This window comes from Hesperophylax consimilis, chromosome 2 (genome assembly GCF_061612785.1).
Source record: "Hesperophylax consimilis isolate HC1 chromosome 2, BYU_Hcon_1.0, whole genome shotgun sequence".
In the NCBI taxonomy this organism is placed as follows: Eukaryota; Metazoa; Arthropoda; class Insecta; order Trichoptera; family Limnephilidae; genus Hesperophylax; species Hesperophylax consimilis.
This window is the reverse complement of record NC_142837.1, coordinates 9,006,553-9,031,023: the sequence shown is the minus strand read 5'-3', so window position 1 is coordinate 9,031,023 and position 24,471 is coordinate 9,006,553. Positions and strand designations below refer to the sequence as shown.

The 24,471-nt window shown below is 36.5% G+C and overlaps 1 protein-coding gene across 4 annotated transcripts in view; it reads left to right on the top strand.

Annotated features, from left to right (window-relative positions):
• Positions 1 to 24,471, top strand: part of LOC149425668 (uncharacterized) — a 42,575-nt gene that overhangs the window by 7,014 nt on the left and 11,090 nt on the right. Inside the window, exons 2-7 of one of the 4 annotated variants that reach the window (XR_016303414.1) lie at positions 2,350 to 2,564; positions 4,616 to 4,714; positions 8,623 to 8,730; positions 12,490 to 12,635; positions 19,945 to 20,759; positions 22,305 to 22,441. Coding sequence is in view for 2 of the 4 variants with exons in the window: in XM_089641048.1 (XP_089497174.1) it covers positions 2,350 to 2,564; positions 4,616 to 4,714; positions 8,623 to 8,730; positions 12,490 to 12,635; positions 19,945 to 20,530 (1,154 nt within the window). In the remaining 2 variants the exon portion in view is untranslated. Of the gene's footprint in view, positions 1 to 2,349; positions 2,565 to 4,615; positions 4,715 to 8,622; positions 8,731 to 12,489; positions 12,636 to 19,944; positions 22,486 to 24,471 lie in introns of those variants that run through there. The other 3 variants (XR_016303413.1, XM_089641066.1, XM_089641048.1) reach the window with 3 other exon arrangements.

Below are 24,471 nucleotides of genomic sequence, written 5' to 3'. Positions count from 1 at the left end.
TTATGATGAGATCGAAAACAGCAATACGAGTATAAATAATAAAGTTCAAGAAATAAAACACGACAATGTAAAATTCGAATGTAGCACCAAAACTATTATAAAATAATGCGTACCTGAATATGTAAACGAACAATGTCACGTATGCGTACCGAAAGGCGACTGCGGTGCGACCAATACACAGGCATGCTCTAATGTAACTTCGTGTGTGTGGTGTCTTCGGATGAGAGATTTCCGTGAAATACGTGTTACAAAAACTGCTGAGCTGATAAATTAAAAACAGTATACTGATGATACACTCTTTGTATATATTAGACAAGGCTCCGGGTAGTTTGAAAACATTTTTACTTTGGTCTTTAATCAGCAAATAGACGTTATAAATAAAGATGAAATTCATCCAAGGTCGAGGGCCGCGAACGTAGCCAGCTGTCCGCTAGGCCCGAATTCTCCGGGCTGCAAATGTAGCCAGCCTCACAATGGGAGTTAATAAGTAAAACATGTTTTAAGATTTAGATGTTTGTGCGCGATGGCTTAGGTTTAAAATTTGAAAAGATACAAACACAATGTAAATATAACGCGGTGCGTAAGGTCGAACATTGAAAACTTGACTTATTACCATTTTGTTTGTATGATTAAAACGGCTTTAAACCAGTTATAGTGATTTGTTTTTGGGGTGTTATGCCGTGTTGCGCCAACTCCTTCTTTAGCCCACGTTTCGGACAGCATTGCAGTGTCCATCATCAGGGCAGATGTGTAATCCGATTACATATTTATATAGATCAACCAATGCTGAATTTCAATTCTGAATACATAAGTTTTGTTATATAGTATTGAACATAGAATTTATAAATTGTCGTTTAAAATCTAATAAAACGCAAATATGATATTTCTAAGCCATAATATTTTTCACTGGAGTTCCTTATTACACCTTAACCATATTACTAATTAGATTCTCATATGAAAGTTAAACGTTGGTATGGTAAAGTCTAAGCCTGGTTTAAAGCCGGGTATGATTTGAGATTTTCACGGCCAAAAGTATTTTTGTTATTTGTTTTTGGGGTGTTATGCCGTGTTGCGCTAACTTCTTCTTTAGCCAACGTTTCGGACAGCTGTCCGAAACGTTGGCTAAAGAAGGAGTTAGTAACACAGCATAACACCCCAAAAACAAATAACAAAAATCTAATAAAACACCATCACAATAAACACAATCTATTGATTCATCACAACCAGTCTACGTGAGTAACATATCTATGGTGTAAAATATCCGCAACAGGGTTGCCAATTCGTGGAGAATTCCCCGAATTGTGGGGAATTTCTTTGATTTTCAATAATTGGGTTTTATGTAAGGAGAAACTTTTTGTGGAACAAATGGGGTAATTCTAGACATTTTTTGATTATCCAACCATATTGGAAAATAATATTTACAATAATCATGAGAACATACTATATTTCGTTTTCTTTCGAACGAAAGAGAAAATCCGAAAATGACTAAAAAATAAATGCTAATTTCAATACAATTTTGTTTCCTTTTGGTGGTAAAAAGGAAACTTGTGGAGAATTTGAACATCTCTCAATCTCTTGCGGCTTGCGGGTATTTTAGAACATATGCATTGGCAACTCTGGTTCACATTAACATTAGAATCAATGAAAATTTTGTAATGCAGGTTTTTAAATACAGGAAAATTGCTTATCAGGTGCGGTCATGGGTGTATTTTTGCACTTTGGTTCAATGCAAAAACATTAATGGCGAGATACAAACATTTTTTAACAATTTAACAACTATGACAATAATAAAGGACTTAAGTGAGATGTTGTTTGCCAGTCGATTGATTGCTGGTTAGTTATTTATGCCATAAATCAGCTTATTGACATTTGCCACTGTCGCATTTTAGCAGTTTTTGCCTTTCAGTGGAATTGTGCAATAAAATATTGCCGATGCTGATAATTCAGCATGTGAAAATGATTATTGCCAATGCAGGCAATTTGCCATAATTGAATATTTATAACATCATCTGAAAGCAAGTCACGGAATCAGGAGACAAAATACCCAAGGAAAACCCTGGTAAACTTTATTATAGGGGACTATTGGGCTACTTGCAAGGGAATAAAGCAAAACATGATATATGTAATAGCAAAATGGGCCTATTGCCCTGGGTGCTTGTGAGAGTTATGCAGAACATCTACTCATCAATAATAAGTATAACGACCTGACATGTTCACTTAAGTGACATTTTCATATAATATTATGTATTGTGTGCACTTAACTGACATTCCCATATTCTGTATTCTAGCTTTTGCATTCAATACTGGCATTCCCATATATTGTGTTAATTAGTAACAATGGCATTGCAGGTTCGCTGGGTGGAGGAGGGCAGTGGACGCGCGCCCCTCCGGCGCCCCCGGGCCACGCCGCCTCGGTCCCCGCTCCCACCTCGGGGCCCACGGGGGGCGCAGGGCGGGGTCGGCGCCCCACGCAGCAGCAGCAGCAGCAGCAGCAGTTGGCCGCCGTGCAGAGGGCCTCTCTGCAGGCCGCCTCGCAGCATGCAACCGTTGCGGCCGCTGTGCAGGTTATACATTTGCCATACTAGCCATTACTAGCCATTCATTCAATTTACCATTTGTTCAATTTACCATTCGTTCAATTCCCTATGTGTTCAATTTGCCATTCATTGAATTTGCCATTGATAGTTAAATTTGTCACTCATTCAATTTACCATTTGTTCAATTTACCATTTGTACAATTTACCATTTGTTCAATTTATCATTTGTTCAATTTACCATTTGTTCAATTTACCATTTGTTCAATTTACCATTTGTTCAATTTGCCATTTATTCAATTTGCCACTACGTCGGCCGAGTACTTATTGGTTCTAGAGGATTCTTGGTAATTCGAATTTTTTGATAGGTGTCCATTTTTTCTATCTGTATTCTTACTTTCGTCTACATCATAAAAATCAGGCTTTTTACTGAAGTAAATTTATAAAAGTAACAATTCAACCCAAATATACAATACCCTGATTTTTTAAAACCTTGTACTGTGAAGTTGGGAAAAGTACTGTTAGAACAATTAAGTACTCAGCCTACATTAGTTAAATTTTCCATTCATTCAGTTGGCCATTAATTTACCTTGTGATTTGTTCAATTTGCCTCAAATTATTTGATTAAGGTTAAACGCAACGCTCGTTGTATTCTACGTGTTCACAGATGGCGTTAATTGATTAATTTTGTTTAAATACGCTTTTGCAAGGTATTGCTTTACAGCAATGATACTCAACCTTTTTCTTCTGCGGGCCACATTCCTATGTTTGTAAAGCTACGCGGGCCGCAACACTATACTAGTATCAGTGTTCTAATGAACTCGCTAAATTCTAATAAAATCCATGGGGGGGGGGGGTTGTTACAGATCTTCGCTGAAAAGAAAGCACAGCCTAAAACATCATATGTGATTCCCCACAACAAATTTCGAAATCCATAAATAGTTCACAAATACACATCAAAATTACCCATCGAATATACCGGTCAAAAATAGCTACTAAAAATACCCATCAAAAATACTGTCAGCAAATCACAAAACGTCAAAATAATGAAATGTCATAAATTGGGCATAATTAAACGACAACTTTTGGTTACGTTTTTTTTCTATTATTATTATTTGTGATTTGGCTGATTTAAATAACTTGTTTTTGAAGTAGCCTAATAGGCGACTAGTCGCCTTTTAGATTTTTTCATTACCGATTCTCGTTCTGAGTAGCCTAAATGGCGATAAATCGCCTTCGTTGGCAACACTCACTGGTATGACAAAAAATATCATGAAACCCACCACCCCCGTTTTTTTTGGCAATACTGTGACTGTGACGCATTTAACTTTGGAGCTGTCAAAAATTTATGTGTTGCCACGAGCAAAATTATTTGCTCGCATATTTGTCTGTCATATCTTTGTTTTTTGGAGATAGATCTAGCGTGTGCACCTGACTGTGCAGTAGCAACACTCTTATACCAGATCTGATGTTGACACGACAACGACTATCCTCTTCGGGTTTCAATGTCTGTACGTCAAATTCGCAATTAATCTCAAATTAACGTGATATAGAATGCCAGATTTCGTAAACCACGTTCCTGATATTAAATGTATTGAGGGCCGCACAAAATAGCTTGGCGGGCCGCAGGTTGAGTATGACTGCTTTACAGTATTAAGACAAATTATTTGTTTGCGCCCTCATATACGCAATATGAATATGAATAAATAGTTTTGTCCATATAAAAACTCAATTCTATCGAGAAAGGCATACAAATACAATATTGGATTGAATCATCGGTCAAATATTGTATTTGTGTGCCTTTCTCGAAAGAATTAAGTCTTTAAACGAACAAAACTATTGATTCATATTCATATTGCGTATATGAGGGCGCAAACAAATAATTTGTCTTAATACTGTAAAGCAATACCTTGCAAAAGCGTATTTAAACAAAATTAATTAATTAACGCCATCTGTGAACACGTAGAATACAACGAGCGTTGCGTTTAACCTTAACTGCTCACTTGATTGTAATTTGACTTATAACATCCTAGACTTACTCCTTGTACTTCAGAATAGTAATAAATAATTTGTTGTTTCAGGCCCTGAACAATAACTGGACGGGACTCATGAATGGGCAGTCTGCCTTCCCCCAGGGACTGACCCAGGCACAGACTCAGCAGGTCTACCGCATGGCTCAGGTAATGCATTCGCTGTTCTCTTTGTTGCGATTGCGCACCACAACCACATGTCAAGGTTGTTTGGTAAGACAACCCATGGAAGAGGACTGTCTTAGCCATTCATTTCAAATCCAAATTGTACTACCCTGACTCAAACTATCCTAACTTTCCCTATCACACATTTTTATAAGCACCCACTTACACTTGACAGTTTCACTTAGAGCATTCGCAATTTCCCAAGCACTGTTATCTTCAAAGGTCTGTAACTCCTCTTGAACTGCACGCAACCAATGTTCCTTCTACGGGCCTCGTAGAGCTTCCTCCAATGATAACTCACCGACATCTACATTAGTACCTTCTGTACACATATTCGAAAAAGTATACATTTCTGGTTTACTCACAGATAATCACTGCTTGTACTTCCCGTGGAACTTCATTCTCACTTGGCACATGTGTAGGATCATTTCATCTTTTCAGTAACAGTCACACTGCTTACATCCAAATCCTTCTCAATAATGACTACATCCCGACTAGTTGTAATCAACTTGGACTTGGGATTATATATTCTATATCCCTTTACATCTTCAGAATAACCCACTAAAATACACTTATCAGATTTCTTATCCCGTTTCAACCTTTTTTCCTTGGGTACATGTGCCATTAGAGTATTCCAAACACCCTAATATGACTAATATTAGGTTTGGTATTACATATGGTCAATAAATAGTGTTACCACATCTGCCCTGATGATGGAAATCGCTAAATTGTCTTAAAAGTTTGATGACTAAATAAATTATCTAATTATTAACCGCTTGCGTGCCGACATTGACTAACGGCAATGTAAATTTTTTATCTGTTTAACGCCTGCCTTGCATATTGGCAATGTCAAAACATGCGTAGGATTTTGTACCTTAAAAATGGTCTTAGCATACTAAAATATGTTTAATTCGCTTGGCAAGGAAACAATATATCCTAATATTATTCTATCCTGTCATTTTGACTTGCCAACATATTTATTTTATTTGTGAACAAGTGCGCTGCCACAGTCAACGACCTTCCAACAGTCTTCTTGTGTTTTTTTTAATGTTCATTCCAGAAGAATGCGACATTACCCATTGCGATTAATTTAGACATAAGATTAATTTTCCCACCATTTTTAATATTAACATTATCACTACATAATATTTCTTTCCCACATCTGCAATGTAAAATCCCAAATAAAATAAACACCTAACAGCCTGGTATTTTATAATCACAATGTCCTTCTAGGATTAAAAATTGTTTCTCTCTGTAAAATGTATGTTTAAGTGTCAGTTCGTGTGCATTGACCAATACTTTTAAGTACATAATTTCCAAAGAACTTTAATATTGTTTGTTTAGTTTAGAATCTCCCAAATTTTATTGCACTCAGCTAGCTCCAAAGGGAAGGTCCGACTTTATTGTCCACTGGGGTATAATAATTGCAAGGATGCCTCTGACCAAGGCAACGCTATTATTGTAAACCCTATTTACCAGAGATGTGCTTTATTTCAAATAAATCCATTTCAAATGGAAATGCAAAATGGGTATTTTCCATGTTGCATTTAAATGCTTTTTTTTTTTAAATGCTTTTCTAAAAACCATTTTGCATTTTAAATGCTTTTCTCAATGCATTTTCCATTTTAACCGCTTCTGTGCCAAGAGCGAGTTAACTCGCATTCTTGGCCTGCTGTGCACAGCTACACTTCTACCTACTGGCATTTAAAAGGTTAAATGCTTTTTTGCAACATTCTTCCTACTATCTCCACTCATCTTTTTTTCATAAGCCCCAAATATCAGTCGGTCCTCAACCTCGCTATGAGAGATAATTTCAATTTGTCAAGTTGCTCCCTGGTAGGAGCCCTGGCAATTGAGTGATACCATTACAAAAAATACTGATTCAAATACTGAACATGGGGCCATGACGCTGTAATATTAAATGTTAGATAGCAGTTTCTATGTTTTTACGTTGGCAACATTATAGTCCAAGCGATGACCGTAAAAATCCCATCCCATAGGCCACATGAACCAAATTAGTACTGGGCTTTAACCCCAAATAAGATTAGTTAAAAAAACGCATTCATCCAGATTTCGGCCCGGGAGGAGTCCTGGAAAGCGACGACTTCCGGTGTCATTTTTGGGATGAAAATATCCGACGTGCCACATTACCAAAACTAACGGCAAAAGTTGATAAAAATGGTTCGGCCAACTTTTGTGTGGGGAGAAGTACCTAACAAATGACATTGTAGGTATCGTCCAGATGCGGCAAAATATCTCATCGGCCACACGAATGAAATCGATGTCAGAATTTAGATAAAAATTCCCTGTTTACGAATATGTCGTTCGGCGAATGCGTTTTTTTAACTAATCTTATTTGGGGTTAAAGCCCAGTACTAATTTGGTTCATGTGGCCTATGGGATGGGATTTTTACGGTCATCGCTTGGACTATTAGTCCCGCGCAAATTTTTTGTGGTTTCATAATCTGTAGTCGTGGTGTTTTTGGATTTACCATCATGTAATATGTTTGTTCTACATTGATGTCCATTATTAAATCACAAAATTGTTTAAAAATTCTATAATTATTTTGATTGTTTGACCTGAGAAACTATTTTGCATTTTCAATGCATTTTGAAAATAGGTATTTTGCATTTTGCATTTGAAATGCTTTTCTAAAAACCATTTTGCATTTTGCATTTTCAAATGGAAAAGTTTTGACCCATTTCCATTTTGCATTTCAAATGGTTTTGTGTATCCATTTTGCACATCTCTGCCTATTACTAATTGCAAAATACATTCCTAAGATTCTGTAAATATATTTGTATTGTTCATGTCACATGCTTTTGCAATTTTTGTTAGGCTACAAAAATGTATTCCACACGCCGACCAAGGTGTGGGAGAAAATAGCCTTAGTTAGGTCAACTCTTTTAGTGTGTTTCCTTGTAGTTTTAATATAAAAGAGCAGATACCCTGAGTATCGAGAGTCAGTCTTGGACGTCAGAAGTGGTAGGTAGTGGAATACCACTACTGATTAAGGGAAATTGGACCCTTAAGCTGGTACCTACCAGTAAACTTCAGCTGCCTACTATTGGGTGTTCTCGTACCAAGATAGTAGAAACACTCGTATTAGTATATTTATTTAGATTTATTGTGAAAAATATAATAAAATTTTCTTTATTTAACTTTTGAAAATAAAATGAGGGAATTTTTCTTTCTCTGAATATAATATGTGGCTATTTGGGAAACTTCTTATGACATATATACTATATACAATTTTTATAAATACATAAACACATTATCCGGTAACGGTATAATATTTATAAAAACATTTTTTTTTTTTTTTTTTTGATTGAATAAATAGTTAATACATATCAACAAACAAGTCCTGCTAAGCCAATTGAATCAGCTTGTCAACAGGTGCTTAAAGTTTAGTTACATATACATTTTTATAAGTTATAATTTACATCTTTACATCTACAGAATCAACAATTTTTTCATACAATACATATTAAAGTAAATATTTTTTTTCCCATACCCAATTTTTCACCATATATTTAACCTTATTCATAGACTTACATTGCTTTATAGTGTCAGGTAATAAATGTCAATTAAAACGAGTAAATATCATTGTGAAAATAGAGTCAGCCGATGCAAGACTGACCGCTTGCAAATTTACCCTCGGCACACTACAAAACTACGTTCCAAAGGTTAAGGAGTAAGTACATCACGGCTCATGTTAATCCATATTCAAGCTTCAGTAAAGGGCCAAAAGTATTATCGAATCAGACAAATGCAATTAGTAATATGCAACTTTTGAGACCCCTGGGAGAGTAATATCTCAAACAAACAAACAAAACAATCGCTTTGGACTCATCTCAGGTTGATGTAATTTAACATTGTATGTATGTTGCAGGCGCAAGTAGCAGCGGCTCGCTACAGCTCGGGAGGCCGAGGGGGGTCGGGAGGGGGAGGTGGGGGGCACACAGCCCTCACCCAGGCGCAGGCTAGGCAGATGCAACAGGTATGCTTTACTTTAACTATGAGGAGACAATTCTGCAGACTTATTATAATTGTAGAGAGTAACGGATGTTACCAGAGAAAACATGGTTCATCACATTAGTGAATGAGTGGGCAGCGTTCTGGTGATGCACTCCTATCTGATTTCAGAATAAGGCAATCCTTTCTTCTTTCCAAATGAGAATGGAGCTTTAAAATGATGTAGCATCGATGACATGTTATGGAAGTTTGTTCCATGCTTCCACTACTCTATTTGCAAGGGAGTGTTTTATAGGATTGGATGCAAAAGGTGTTTTATTTCTCTTAAGGTGCCATTTGTAGCATTGAAGACATGTTATGGAAGTTTGTTCCATGCTTCCACTACTCTATTTGCAAGGGAGTGTTTTATAGGATTGGATGCAAAAGGTGTTTTATTTCTCTTAAGGTGCCATTTGTAGCATTGAAGACATGTTATGGAAGTTTGTTCCATGCTTCCACTACTCTATTTGCAAGGGAGTGTTTTATAGGATTGGATGCAAAAGGTGTTTTATTTCTCTTAAGGTGCCATTTGTAGCATTGAAGACATGTTCTGGAAGTTTGTTCCATGCTTACACTACTCTATTTGCAAGGGAGTGTTTTATAGGATTGGATGCAAAAGGTGTTTTATTTCTCTTAAGGTGCCATTTGTAGCATTGAAGACATGTTATGGAAGTTTGTTCCATGCTTACACTACTCTATTTGCAAGGGAGTGTTTTATAGGATTGGATGCAAAAGGTGTTTTATTTCTCTTAAGGTGCCATTTGTAGCATTGAAGACATGTTATGGAAGTTTGTTCCATGCTTACACTACTCTATTTGCAAGGGAGTGTTTTATAGGATTGGATGCAAAAGGTGTTTTATTTCTCTTAAGGTGCCATTTGTAGCATTGAAGACATGTTCTGTAAGTTTGTTCCATGCTTACACTACTCTATTTGCAAGGGAGTGTTTTATAGCAGTGCTCCGCAACCTTTTCTCACCTACGACACACCAAATTTCTTCCTAGAATTCCGCGGCACACCAAAAGCTAAAATATATACATATAAAATTGATACACAAATTTTACAATAATTTCTTTTTTTATTTGAAAACTATACATACATACATATAACTATAAAAGTTTTCAACTAGCAAATTACATACATATAACTATAACATATTTATTTTTACGCAATCTTAATAATTATTATAAAATAATAATAAATTAATGAGCGATTAATTGTTAAATTAACCTGCAATTGTTTTTAACCTGCGCTTTTTTCAATGAATACAAAAGTTTTATATTCGGCTCGATTTTTGACAGCGCAACCCGAAATTCTTGGTCAAGACCTTTTAAGCATGACCGTTTATCATTTTTAATTAATACAAGCGTTGAAAAACTTTGCTCACATAAATATGTCGTTGAAAATGGAAGTAGTGTTAAGAATGCTTTAATGGAAATGTGAGGATATTCTTTTTTAACGTAAATCCGGAAAACATCTAATTGATCTTCGGAGAAGTGAAGTTTTAATGTCATGTCATTATTTAAATCTGTAAATTCCACTCGAATTTGCAGAAGCATTGCTTCCGTAGAATTTATTGCATTGGTTGCAAAAGGATTTCGAATCCAATTGTATTGTTCCGTATTAATGGAATAAAAATATCGACCAAATTTCTGCTGAAGCATACTTAAATGTTGTTGGGCCAGATCCACAGTTAATTGTTTGTTTTTAATTGTACTATGGTTGATCCTTTGGTACATTTCCAAACATCCTTTTTGCAACACTTTCTGCCGAAGTTCGTTATTAAGTTTATTCAAATGCTCGAATATATCAGCCATGTATGCAAGTTTGGCTATCCAGTAATTATCATCGAGGTACTGATATAGTTTGGGCATATTTTGATTTAATAGAAACTCACACACCTCGTAATGAAGCTCAAACAATCTAGCCAAAACTTTGCCTCGGAATAGCCAACGAATTTCAGTATAAAACAATAAAAATTCATATTCGGCTCCCATTTCTGCACAGAGTATTCCAAAGATTCACGAGTTTAGGGCTCTTGATTTAATTATTTTTACGATTTTAATGCATTCATTCATCGTGTTCAAAAGTTCCTCCGGTAAATTTTTGACCATCAATGCTTCTCGATGTATGCAGCAGTGTGTAAATTGTAACGTTGGATTTTTTTGTTTTACATAAAAGACAAAACCCTTTTTATTACCCGTCATTGCCGCAGCGCCATCCGTGCTAACAGCAATGCAATTGCTCCATTTAATATTATATATTTTGAAGAAATCATCGGTTACTTGAAAAAATTCTTCACCGGTAGTTCGCTCTGGAACCTCCTTACAAAATAAATAATGTTCTTTAAGTCCTCGTCAACGAAAAGTACAATAGCTATCAACTGTGCTTTATTTTTAATATCGGTTGTTTCGTTGATCTGAAGCGCAAATTTTTCAGCCAATAGCAGTTTTCTAATCAGTGTTTCTAATATTATTGTGAATACGTCTTTTAACAGTATCTGCATACAATGAAAAATAGACGATATTATGAAAAATATTTTGTCATTGTGTATTAAATACATAATGAAATATTGTAAAATGTCAAATACATTGAATTTGACCGCGGCACACCTGTGACCGGCTCACGGCACACCAGTGTGCCACGGCACACCGGTTGCGGAGCACTGTTTTATAGGATTGGATGCAAAAGGTGTTTTATTTCTCTTAAGGTGCCATTTGTAGCATTGAAGACATGTTATGGAAGTTTGTTCCATGCTTACACTACTCTATTTGCAAGGGAGTGTTTTATAGGATTGGATGCAAAAGGTGTTTTATTTCTCTTAAGGTGCCATTTGTAGCATTGAAGACATGTTATGGAAGTTTGTTCCATGCTTACACTACTCTATTTGCAAGGGAGTGTTTTATAGGATTGGATGCAAAAGGTGTTTTATTTCTCTTAAGGTGCCATTTGTAGCATTGAAGACATGTTATGGAAGTTTGTTCCATACTCTATTTGCAAGGGTTTTCTAGGATTGGATGCAAAAGGTGCCATTTGTAGATTTACATTTTTCATATAGCGTTTAATCAAGTCACCTCTTTCTCTTTATTTAAATGAAGGTAATTTCTTCATATTTTTGGTCTTTCAAATCTTTTGGTATTTATGAATCACATACTAGTTCCATCCCCTTCCCCTCCCGCCATCCCTAATAGACTAATTTAACTTTTTTCTCTTTTATATTCATTAAATTATGACACATCAATAAAAACCTTTTATTGGTTGAGTAACTAATTATACATATTTTACCAAACATTATAAAATATTAAAACCATTGGTTTTACAAAATAAAATTTAAAAAATAATAATAAAAGAATTTTAGACCTCTGAGGGTTCCAGTTCAAGCTTTTGATGCAATTTTTAAGAACTTCTCCCAACTGTTCGGATCCAGTGGAACTAGGACATCCCTATTTGGGGTGTGTTGGGCTGAAGGAAGAGAGGAAGGAAAGGAGATGTGGTAGAGAAAAGTTGGGAAGTACCTGGCTATTGAGATCTGATATACAAAGAAACTGCCAAAGCCATTTCAAGCAATGCTTGATTCTGAATTCGGGCGATACTAAGAGTATTTATTATTCTGGTTCTACATGTTCCAACCATAAGCACCACTTTCTTAATTATTTCATTATGCTTATCGCCTTTGTATTCTTTTGGCATTCCCTTTTGTTTTTACTGCATTTAACATTTTCATCATAACATTTATTTGTGTTTCAGTTTCCCAGCAGCGCAATAACGCTCGCCATGCAGCAACAACAACAGCAGCAACAGCAACAACAACAACAGCAGCAGCAGCAGCAGCAGCAACAACAGCAACAACAGCAAGTTCCTCCCCTCGTACGCTCCCAGTCCAACTCCATTCCGTGAGTAATGTTTCGCCATTAATATGAACAAAAACACTTACACCTGTTGTAGATAGTATCAAATTGTGGGACTAATGTTTGTAATTACAATTACGCAAGAATCTTGACAACATTTTGTTAAATACATGTATCGCTACCCCAAAGCAATATTGGTAAATTGGTCCTAAATAATACTTTTATAATGTTTGGTCAACAGCAAAATCTCAATGTTGCTCTAATAATAAACTTCAATACTGAGATTTTAATTATACTACTGGCACAATTTATTTTACGTGATATCCCAGTGATGCACCATGCAGAAAACTCGTCACTTTACATTGAACAGCGCATACTCGAAAGGAATTTTTTATCAAACACGATATCTACGCTTTTAAGTTAAATTATGGAAGTTCAAAAATGATTTTACAGAAGAACATTTCGAGACTTTCAATTATTGCTCATCTAAAATTTAAAATAATGTTACTGCTGTAACCACCATTAACAACGAGCATGATTTATACTAAATTCCGTATTATGAAACTTTTTCTATCTCACTCCTACTCCTGTGTTTCTACAAATATTCTGTATGATACAGTTCGAAATTATTCACAATTCATTTTTATTCATAAAACTTTTTATTTTCAATGTAAAATAAAATATAATGTTTGGTGCTTACAGCAGTACCACTTTCCCATGACAATATATTGACCTGAGACTGCAAATTAAAAGTTTGAAGAAAACTAACCATTCATATCGGAAAGGCTTACTTTGCTTAGAGAGGATAAATGAATATAAGTAAAGGGTGTTTTTTGGTGAGGTATGTGGTAATGGCCATGGTTCTGGCTTTATTCATTAGATAATTTGATGCCATTAGTGTTTAAATATGATTCGGAGCATATGGGCACCGCAGCTGGCCCAAATAATGCGCAATCTGGAAGTCTAGTTTTGGAGCATCTGAGGCCGTATATCGGCAATAACGGGGCAAATGTTAGCTTTGAAGTCGTCCATCGTCTCTGGTTTATTGAAGTATGTTAGCCACGCATATCCCCACAGAAAATAATATAAAGAAAAATCCATGATTCACATGATCCTGGAATTATGCGCTCATGGAATGTTTCCTTAAATAAATTGATTGCGGCGAGCTGTTCCACATTAATGCCAATTAATTGGGGACCAAAAAGTTAGAAATCATGAAAATAGTGAAGCTGTCGCTGGAAAAAGTGTTACCAATTCGAAAAACAAACCTCTAAAAAAACACCCGTTACATAGTCCATTATAAATAAAGATAAAATATTAATCATAAAACGGGACTGGATCGGTTGAATTTCCTCTATATCATGGCAGGGAATATTCTGTGTTTTGTGAATTCCGTGATGTCATTTTACAGTTGCGTTTGTTGTAGTATTGATTTATAAGCATAATATAATGCATGAGTTAAACACATGTAATTACACTGAAAACACACTTCTTTAAAATAAAGAATAAGATTAGCAAATTAAATGCAACCAGAAATGAAATAAAAACAGAGGAATACAGAAAAAAAAAAAAATTAATTAAATCAAAAATGATGGAAGTTGTAAAGTCATGTATATATATATATCGTCGCATTAATTCGTAGACTGCGTAACTCCAAATTTTTCGAAAATACGTTTTTAATGCCATCTGGTGTTAAAATTAGACCCGCATAGACTAGTAAAACTCGAAAATTTAAAAAAAAATTAACCTTTTAGATAAACACAAATTAGAAAACTGCGTAAAATTATGGTGCCATTTTTACTCGCGAATACTTCGTAACTCCTTAATTCAGTATTGGCCGGTGAGCCGTGCACGCTTGTTGTGTTTTTGACTGAGGAAATTTATTTACGGTGTAATAGTTTTACCGTGAAATTAACTGAGATAAGTTGATTAATCAATTTTGAACATTTTATAACCTTAATTTTAATTGTGAAGTCACGAATAGTGTTTTGTATCTGTAGTCTAAACTGACGTCTTCTGCACCGTGTGACGCTCTGCCGTAGCTCTCTTGTTTTATGTGCCTCTGCGGTTTCGTAAATACCTAATAGGTCCTTGTTCTGTGATTATCTCTTCTTCAAGGTCACCATCTCTTTGCAAGTGGATCTCCTCCTGATGCATATCCGGATCCGGTTCTTCACTGTCCTCTTCAAACAAACCCAAAATATTTACGGTGGAACGTGCGGCAATTCCATCTCGTCTCTCCTCAGACCCAGTCCGTTCTCTGTCAGGCATCTTCCGCGGGTCAAGCACATGTCTTGGTATGCCATCTACTTCGATGTTGTTGACTGAAGTAAGTCCTGTCACCCTTCCATGCACGATGTGCATCTCCCATCTACTGGTTTAACCGCAAGAAGATCGCCCACTTAGAGCTCAGTCAATACTTCCTCTTCTATATTCACTTGCGCAGAAGGGTGTCTCCACGAGTGTGAAGTGTGAACTATACTAGACAGCGCAATACCTCGATCATCCTGACTTTTTGCAGCCAAAGATTGTACCGAAACACTGCCTGCAGGGGATCGCTTCCACTTCTGGCTGTAGTTCTCTTTATTGTTTGATGATGTCGTTTAACTATACCGTTTCCAGCTGGTCGGTATGCCGCGCAAAATCTTTGACGAACATTCCATCTCTTACACTTATCTGTAACACTGTAGGAACAAAATGCAGTACCATTGTCCATGAGAACTACTTTGGGCGGGCCTCTTTCCCGAAACACTTCTTCCAAATGTCTGATAATCGAAGCTGCATTATCTGACTCGATTTCCCGCCACACGGCAAATCTACTTGGACCGCAATCGATAAATGTGAGTAAACATTTCCTACCGAAATGAGTAACATCAACTGCCAAGCGACTCCAGGTTGTCACAACATTAAGATTACCCGCTTCATGGGATGATGGTGGAGGGTCAATTGTCCTGCATTGTACGCAGGAACGCACGCATCTATCGACGTCCTTTCTTCTCGCCTCGGGATCGACCAGCCGGGCAAGATGAAGCGTTCCCTTTACTCCAAAGTGATGCTGAGCATGAAGAGTTTCTACGCTTAAAGCACATGTTTGCTCACCAGTTCCACTTTCAAGTCTCTCCCACCTATCTTCACACTCTGAGGAGTCTCTTTCACAACGTTTCCTGTCATGGCTACTCTTTGCCCGGGTCTTGCAAACCCTAGTAAGTACATCAGTTTTATTTCTACAGGACAACAAGGGTGATCGAAAATGTCAGATCAAATTCTTCTACAATCTCCTTCATCAACTCCAAGCGTCACTTAACGATCATCTCTGACACGACTACTCCCGGTCAGTGTAGATCTCACCCAGCACAAAACCGTCGCCGAATCTGTAATGATCTCCAGAGTTTGAAGATTTCACTTGAGAGTCAGATTTAATCCCTTAAGGAAGGAAAAGTACCAGCATTTACAAGACTTAAAACAGACATTAGAAAAGGATTACCACTCCTTTAACGATAACCTTCCGCATCATTAAAATCATTAAAATGCATCTAAATAGACTGCCTCGACATACACATACATTGTTGTGTTTTATTTTGTAAATGTAAAATTCCTATCTCCCAAATTTTCCGCTAGGTTGTTCATAAAACTGTTCGCAGAAAAGTATGTATCTTTTGTAAAATGCGTATCTCCATTCTCGGTTTTTACGTAAACTTCCTAACTCCGATTTGAAATAGAAAGCCTTAACTTACAAAAGTTTAATGATTGAAAATAAATTTCCAAATATATTATATGTTCGAAACATAAATAAAAAGAATAAGCCGCCTTTAATTTTTTTTCACTACGAGGTTTTTTGTGCCTCCTGTAAAATTTTACATTTGGGAGTTACGCATTCTACGAATTAATGCGACGATATATATATATGGCGGCCTCTGTAGTCAAGGGGTAAGGCTCTCGACTAGCAATCCGGAGGTCGCCGGTTAAAATCCTGATTTGTGTTATTTCACAATTAAATCATTTAAAATAATATGGAAGTGGTAAAGTCATGTATATATATATATGGCGGCCTCTGTAGTCAAGGGGTAAGGCTCTCGACTAGCAATCCGGAGGTCGCCGGTTAAAATCCTGATTTGTGTTATTTCACAATTAAATCATTTAAAATAATATGGAAGTGGTAAAGTCATGTATATATATATATATATATATATATATATGGCGGCCTCTGTAGTCAAGGGGTAAGGCTCTCGACTAGCAATCCGGAGGTCGCCTGTTAAAATCCTGATTTGTGTTATTTCACAATTAAATCATTTAAAATAATATGGAAGTGGTAAAGTCATGTATATATATATATATATGGCGGCCTCTGTAGTCAAGGGGTAAGGCTCTCGACTAGCAATCCGGAGGTCGCCGGTTAAAATCGTGATTTGTGTTATTTCACAATTAAATCATTTAAAATAATATGGAAGTGGTAAAGTCATGTATATATATATATGGCGGCCTCTGTAGTCAAAGGGTAAGGCTCTCGACTAGCAATCCGGAGGTCGCCGGTTAAAATCCTGATTTGTGTTATTTCACAATTAAATCATTTAAAATAATATGGAAGTGGTAAAGTCATGTATATATATATATATATATATGGCGGCCTCTGTAGTCAAGGGGTAAGGCTCTCGACTAGCAATCCGGAGGTCGCCGGTTAAAATCCTGATTTGTGTTATTTCACAATTAAATCATTTAAAATAATATGGAAGTGGTAAAGTCATGTATATATATATATATATATATATGGCGGCCTCTGTAGTCAAGGGGTAAGGCTCTCGACTAGCAATCCGGAGGTCGCCTGTTAAAATCCTGATTTGTGTTATTTCACAATTAAATCATTTAAAATAATATGGAAGTGGTAAAGTCATGTATATACAGGGTGTATCGGCACGTACCCGACAAACTTTAACCAGCTATTCCTTAGCATATTTGGAGTAAAAAATCTTATGTGCACTTTGCTGTCCGGTAACGTTTTTTTTTAATAAAAAAATTATTATTCATATTTTCACCACATGTCACCACTGTTTTACCCTTTGACAAAGTTTGAAAACCCATCTGGCAAATATTTTATTCGAATTCCGTTGAATAATGCACGTGTGTACCTATATTGGCGCACGTTTACAGTCACAACGAAATAGCACGGCACCATTCGTTTCATTTTTAACTATTATTATTTAGTGTGTGCGAAAGAGCGAATACGCTTTTTGACATACTTGCTTATAACAGCTGTTGAACACGAAACGCAATGCCAATGACAGTGATGTAGTGTGGAAATTTATTTTTTTTTGTTTTTAATTGAAAAAAAAAATGCTACCGGACAGCAAAGTGCCCATAACATTTTTTACTCCAAATGTGCTAAGGAATAGCTGGTTAAAGTTTGTCGGGTTAGTGCCGATACACCCTGTATATATATATATGGCGGCCTCTGTAGTCAAGGGGTAAGGCTCTCGACTAGCAATCCGGAGGTCGCCGGTTAAAATCGTGATTTGTGTTATTTCACAATTAAATCATTTAAAATAATATGGAAGTGGTAAAGTCATGTATATATATATATGGCGGCCTCTGTAGTCAAAGGGTAAGGCTCTCGACTAGCAATCCGGAGGTCGCCGGTTAAAATCCTGATTTGTGTTATTTCACAATTAAATCATTTAAAATAATATGGAAGTGGTAAAGTCATGTATATATATATATATATATATATATATATGGCGGCCTCTGTAGTCAAGGGGTAAGGCTCTCGACTAGCAATCCGGAGGTCGCCGGTTAAAATCCTGATTTGTGTTATTTCACAATTAAATCATTTAAAATAATATGAGGTATATTTGCAGCACCTTCCAGAATGGAAGATAATCCCAGTAACATCCTGGTGTAAGACCACCATTCAGAATTGAAACGTTGCTTGAAATTGCTTTAGCCGTGTTTGGTGGCCTTCCCCTCCCCGCTACCTTGCCTCACAACATACCCCAATTGGGGATGCCATAGTTTCACTGGCTTCTGGCGGTTGGGAGCAGATGGTTGGCATTTGGTTAATTCATTTAATGCTGTTTTTGGCGCAGTTAGTTGTTAGCTTCTGCTCACCAGAATTCCACCACTATCTTTTCTAATTACGGAACAAACACCTTATCTTTTGTCTTTTGATAGAATGGATATTTCAAAGCTCCTTAGTTGATAGTTTCGTTGACATATAAAGAGTTGTGCGAGTACACCTCACATCAGAGTACACCCGTTGCTGCTTCATCGTCTAGTTTTAGTATTGTGTATTTTGTATTTCATTGAAAGATTGTTATTAATATTTTGGATATGAGTAACTTTGGGTTCATAATTCTATAACACGCCAACCGGTTTCGAGACAATCAAGCCATTGTTAGGGCATGTACAAACTGTCATAGATCTGTCCTGATGAAGGCAGCACGGTTGTGCCAAAACAAATTGAAAAGAAAGTGTACACAAAATTACAGTGCTTCATTAATTGTGAGTTTTGTTGTACAAAAATAAGGTAAAGTCATTTTGTTCACCAACAATTATTTATTGTTTGGCTGGAAAACATGTTGAAAAATGCAATTGTATACGATGAAGGCATCAAGAGTGTTGATTAGAGTGCTTTGGCGAAGGATTTGTAGAAATGGATTTGGTTTGGTATTGTATCTTGCATTTGTATAATATGTAGTATGTATGTTTGTTTGTTGCCCCTCACTGGTTTCAGATGCTCTCTGAAGGTGCTCCCTAATCAGTAAGGGTTGGTAGAGGTGAGGTGAGCCTTGTGGTGCTCTTCAGTCTTCCTGTCTGCAGAGGCCAACACATTGAGTTAGATTGATTATAAAGCAAAGCAGGTTCAGATCAACACGCTGATTTTCCATGACCTATTTTCTAAAGAATACTCTTAAATGAATCTAAAACTGATGAATGCTTTTACGTACCTAACCCACATAGTAAACAGCGCAGTAAGAAAATGTTGTATCGCATTTAATTTATTATAATTGTGGGGAATACTGAGTTATTTCACTATCCGTCCATACGAAGAGATTTATATTGTGATAAATCTATAGATAGTAGTTCGTAGCATGACATCGCAGAATTCACAATCAATACTCTCTTACCAAGATAGAAACTCTACCCATCCTGTCTAGTATGGCCATAATACTAATCTAATCAATAGAACAATACTATAATCCCAGTAGATTCAACTTCACTGATTCCAATGATATGACAAAAACAAATTAAAGTTAGTATTATTTGGAGCATTTTTAGAGTTGAGTAAAATAGGTCACAGAAAGTCAATATGTTGTCTTTTTCTGTTTTAGTCAATTTACTAATGAAATGAAATATTCAACAGTGAAATTCAAGGGCTTCTGGAGACGGAAGAGGATCACCGGGAGGGTCAGAGGAAGAGGAGGGCCTCACACACTTCCGCATTCAGGGAACATCTTCAGCCACAGAAGACTTTAGCCAAACAACCAGCACTCACTTTACCTGAACACGAAGAACTCCACATTAGAGAAGCCATGGCTCATCCAACATCTCTCTCCAATATGTCCCATGACCAATACATCCCGGGAAAAATCCAGGGCACAGCAGCGATGCAGGGAAATGATATTTATCAAAGAAACTACAAGTATTGGGAATGTCGGAATGCAGATGGGCTTGGAGACTACCAGCAGATGCAAAGTTCTAAGTTTAGCGAAGAGGAGAGAGATAATGAACGCAATCAGAACAGAATAACTCAGCAAAATTTTAACGTTCACATGTCCCACAACCTGAGATCTGATCAACATCTGCCGGTGCGGCAGGAAGCTCCTCAAGAATTCTCCTGGAGGGACGATTCCTTTGTGCGGGCTCAGCATCATCCCTCAAGCAGTCTGAGAAAACAGCCTCAGCTTGCCACTTCTATCACCTTTGAGTTTCAGCTGCCGATGCAATAAACAAACTAATTACATTATCTGTAAAATGTATAAATACGTAGTCTAATATATATCACAAATTATTACATTCATATTCAAAATCAAAAAAAGAAGATTACAGCGCCAATGATTGTAAATGCCAGAAAACTTAAATATTTGACTAGATATTCATGAATGATAAATACAAAGAACTATAGTTGGACCAAAATCTGTTCCCTAGAGTCTTCCGGAATGAAGCGCGGTACAAGAGGCAAGTGTGACTACTAATAAATTACACCATTTCTGCGCATGCCAAGAGACATGTATCTGGCCCACCTTCTTTTACTTGTGGTTCAGCTATGTGTCTAACTGTGATTGAAGGAAAATAAAATGCCGATTGTTGAAGAATAATATCCTCCTGAAAAACCTTATAGTTGCAGTACAACATCATTGTTTGTTGATTCTGCCCCTAAAGTGAAAAATATACATGTAAAGTGACAAGCTGATATTGATACTAGTAGTTCTAAGAACACTAGACTTCTCGTAATGTTGATTACTCCGACTTGACAGTTGGCAACATTCATAACACTGGCAGAATAAAAAGGTACTATCAAACACCACTACCACATTGACAAGATTGACCGTACATTGAACAAGAGGTTGAGTTAAACGGGACTACGTTCAGTAAACAAATCTGCAACAGAAAGGAGATACAAGATGTCTTGCTGTAAACTTGAGGCTGATTTGACACTTTTCAACAGTATGTAAAGTGAGACACTTGTGTTATTCACTGTCATATGTTGTAACGCTGGTGATTTTTTTGAGCTAAAGGGCTAAGATTGAAGAACACCAAAAATATGTTCCAAAATGATTACATAACAATTTTAGATTTATTTTTAATTTTTTCAGTGTCTTCTGCAGATTCCTGATATGGTTATACAAATAAAATAAATATTCCATAGTTATAAAAAGTAATGTTTTATTTAATCTTAGTCCTCTAACACAAAAATAAGTAACCGGCCGCTAGCCTGAAATTGAACATTAATTGAATCTACCAAATTTCATTGAGTTACAAAGTACCTACCAAAATACATATTGTAAAAGATGTGAAGAGGTTTGTTTAATGAATATTTTAAATTAATTGTGTGTGTAAATGCGAGAATTGATTAATTTATTATAATGTTGGAATATAGTATAATTGGTGCAATGTATAATTATATATATTTTATTTGGATAGAATATGGTGTACAGTACAATTGTCCCAGAAAGAGGTTGTATGTGATGTCATCTTTCTAGTATCTTGTCTTTTTCGTTTTCATACAAAACATGTGAGAAGGAAGATTTTTCGTCAGATGACATTCGTAGAACCTCTCTTTGAGACTACTGTATTGCTTGGATTTGGATGTTAATCTTTCAGAGCCTAATTACCGAGACTATCCACAGAAACATACAAATCCTTTGCGTCCATAGAAAAACGAATCTGTATTGCAAAGATTTTTTGATATAATCGGTTATTTTGTATCCGTGGCTATGAATAATTCCATCATCACCGTGAATACCTTACAAGAGTCCCAACTGTCAGTGAGACTATGGCATCCCCAATTGGGGTATGCGTAGGTGAGGCTGAAGAGAGTGGAGAATGGAAGGAAATGGGGAAGGTTGGGTCACCAAACACGGCTATAGTGATCTCAAGCAACGCCTGTACATATTCTGAATGTTGGTCTTTGGCCAGGATGATACTGAGAGTATCTACTGCTCTATATTAAATAAAAGTAAAAATGACCTTTGAATGAACATGTCTATTGTTGCATTCCAGGGCCCATCAAGGGACAGTGTCCACGAGGGGAGGGGGCCGCCTGGCCCAGGGCTCCACCAATGGCCACCACCTGCAGCACCCACCCAGCGGGGGGGGGGCCCTGGCGCCCCCGGACCCCTCCGTCAAGAGGCTGACCGCCATAGCTGAGGTGGCCCCATCTAGTGCTCACATACCATACAAGGTACCATACCAGATATTATAAAGAACCAACCAACTTGATCATACTTGAGGGCAGGCGCGGCCGGTGCCTTAAATGTTTGGCGGTCAATGTAACCGAGCAATTCCTCAAATACTTAATATATATATTTATTTAACAGAAACAGCTTTTCATAATATACAATGTTAAATATACAAGTGAACTGAAGTCAAGTCACAGAAGTTTCTTATGCTAAAGTTCATTGGATCCAGATAGTTGGCAGGAATTGGGGCTCTAATACTGTGCGGTAAATGACTTAGAAAACGCTAATGGCTGATAAGGTGGTTCTCAAGTTCCTTATTAGCCGGCGGTAGTAATAATTCTGAGCTTCTGACCTTGCTAGCAATGGTATTTATCTATCTCTGAATATTTGTATTATAGCGGCAGCTACTAGAATAATACCTGGTACTTCTTCGATCATCGATACATGCAACCCGCATTGCATTGGAACTTACGAGATGCGAGGCAAAAGTACATCGAGCGCCTGAGATTTTTTTTATTTTATTTTATTTTTTAAATTAAATTTATTTATATCATCAAAAAAATTACAGAATATATAATACATCATTAGTAAGTAAAATACCTATATGTAAGTTAGTAACAATGTCATTGTTGAAAAATTAATGTTACAATAATAGAACAGTTTCTAATAGAAGAAAAAGTAAATATGTATATAAGAATGTTATATAGATATGGCATAATATACTATATTTTAAGTTGTGCATAACCTGCCTCACTAGGCGAACCTGTGTTGAGGCAGATTTTTCAGTTAATTATTTCTCGTATTTCAGACACAAACAGGACATTTAAAGTACATTCTTGTGGTTAGTATAAAATAAATTTACATACAAATATAAATGTCCCTAGACTAATGTGTCTGCAGCAATCTCATTTTCACATTCACAGAAGCAAACACAACAATATCAGTATTTTTATACAAGGCTTAAATTACAAAAATTGAAAGACATAATAATTTAAAAAATATGTTTAAATTAAGTATATAATTGAAAATATCAAACCTTCAACAATCATAAAATAAAACAATATTTGTTTTTTTTAGGTACAGAAATAGTGGAGATATCTTCGAAATATTTTCGAAAATATCTATGGTAGTATGTGTTTTAGCAAGATCTTTTTATGATCGAGACATTCTAGACATAGGATTAACCAGTGTTATTGGCAAAAATTTCTTAAGTTTTGTTGGCAAAAGTTTAGTTTATAATTTTTTTTTTTTTGAATTCTTTCCATTCTTTCAATGTGGGCTTGTAATAAGGAGTCTAGATCGGTGTACAGTGTTCCAAGTGCGGGCGAATATATGAAGTGTAAAGGGAATATAGAGTGTTTATGTTGTGGAAGGGTTTTTTTAAAAACACATTTCAGATGTGTTCTTATTTTGTGTTTACTATTAATGTAAGTATGCATACATTATTTCGTAGTAACAATCATGCATGCAGGGACATTGGAGGAACTAGAATTTTTTTTAAATAAATTTCGCTTCTTTTTCCAAAAAAAATTAGAGTCCTGACGTGTGCGGCTAAAGCAGGGTACTCATCTAGCCGTGTAACGTAACTGATACTGTATCAAGTGAGTACGTAGGCGCGAGCCTACTGCGAGCCGCTCGCGGGTGGAGCGCAGTGTGATCGCAGCGAGCCGCCGACGGCGGATTCACTGCGATCACACTGCGAGCACTAAAGGCGGATCCGGGAGCTCGTAGCTGGATACGCGGTTATCGTGGACGAGCCGTACCCACTTGCAGATTGATACAGTATCAGTTACGTTACACAGTGCTACACTCTTGGTGAGTACCCTGCTTAAGGAGGTTAAACAATCAGTTTCCTCACACAGCCATTGGGAAAGGGTGGGTCCCCTCCAATGCGGAAGGGTTTTGCTATACGAGTATAAATAAATCCCAGCATTTTATTGGCTTTGTTAATGATTTCATCAGAGTGTTGGGATAAAGTTTAATTTAAC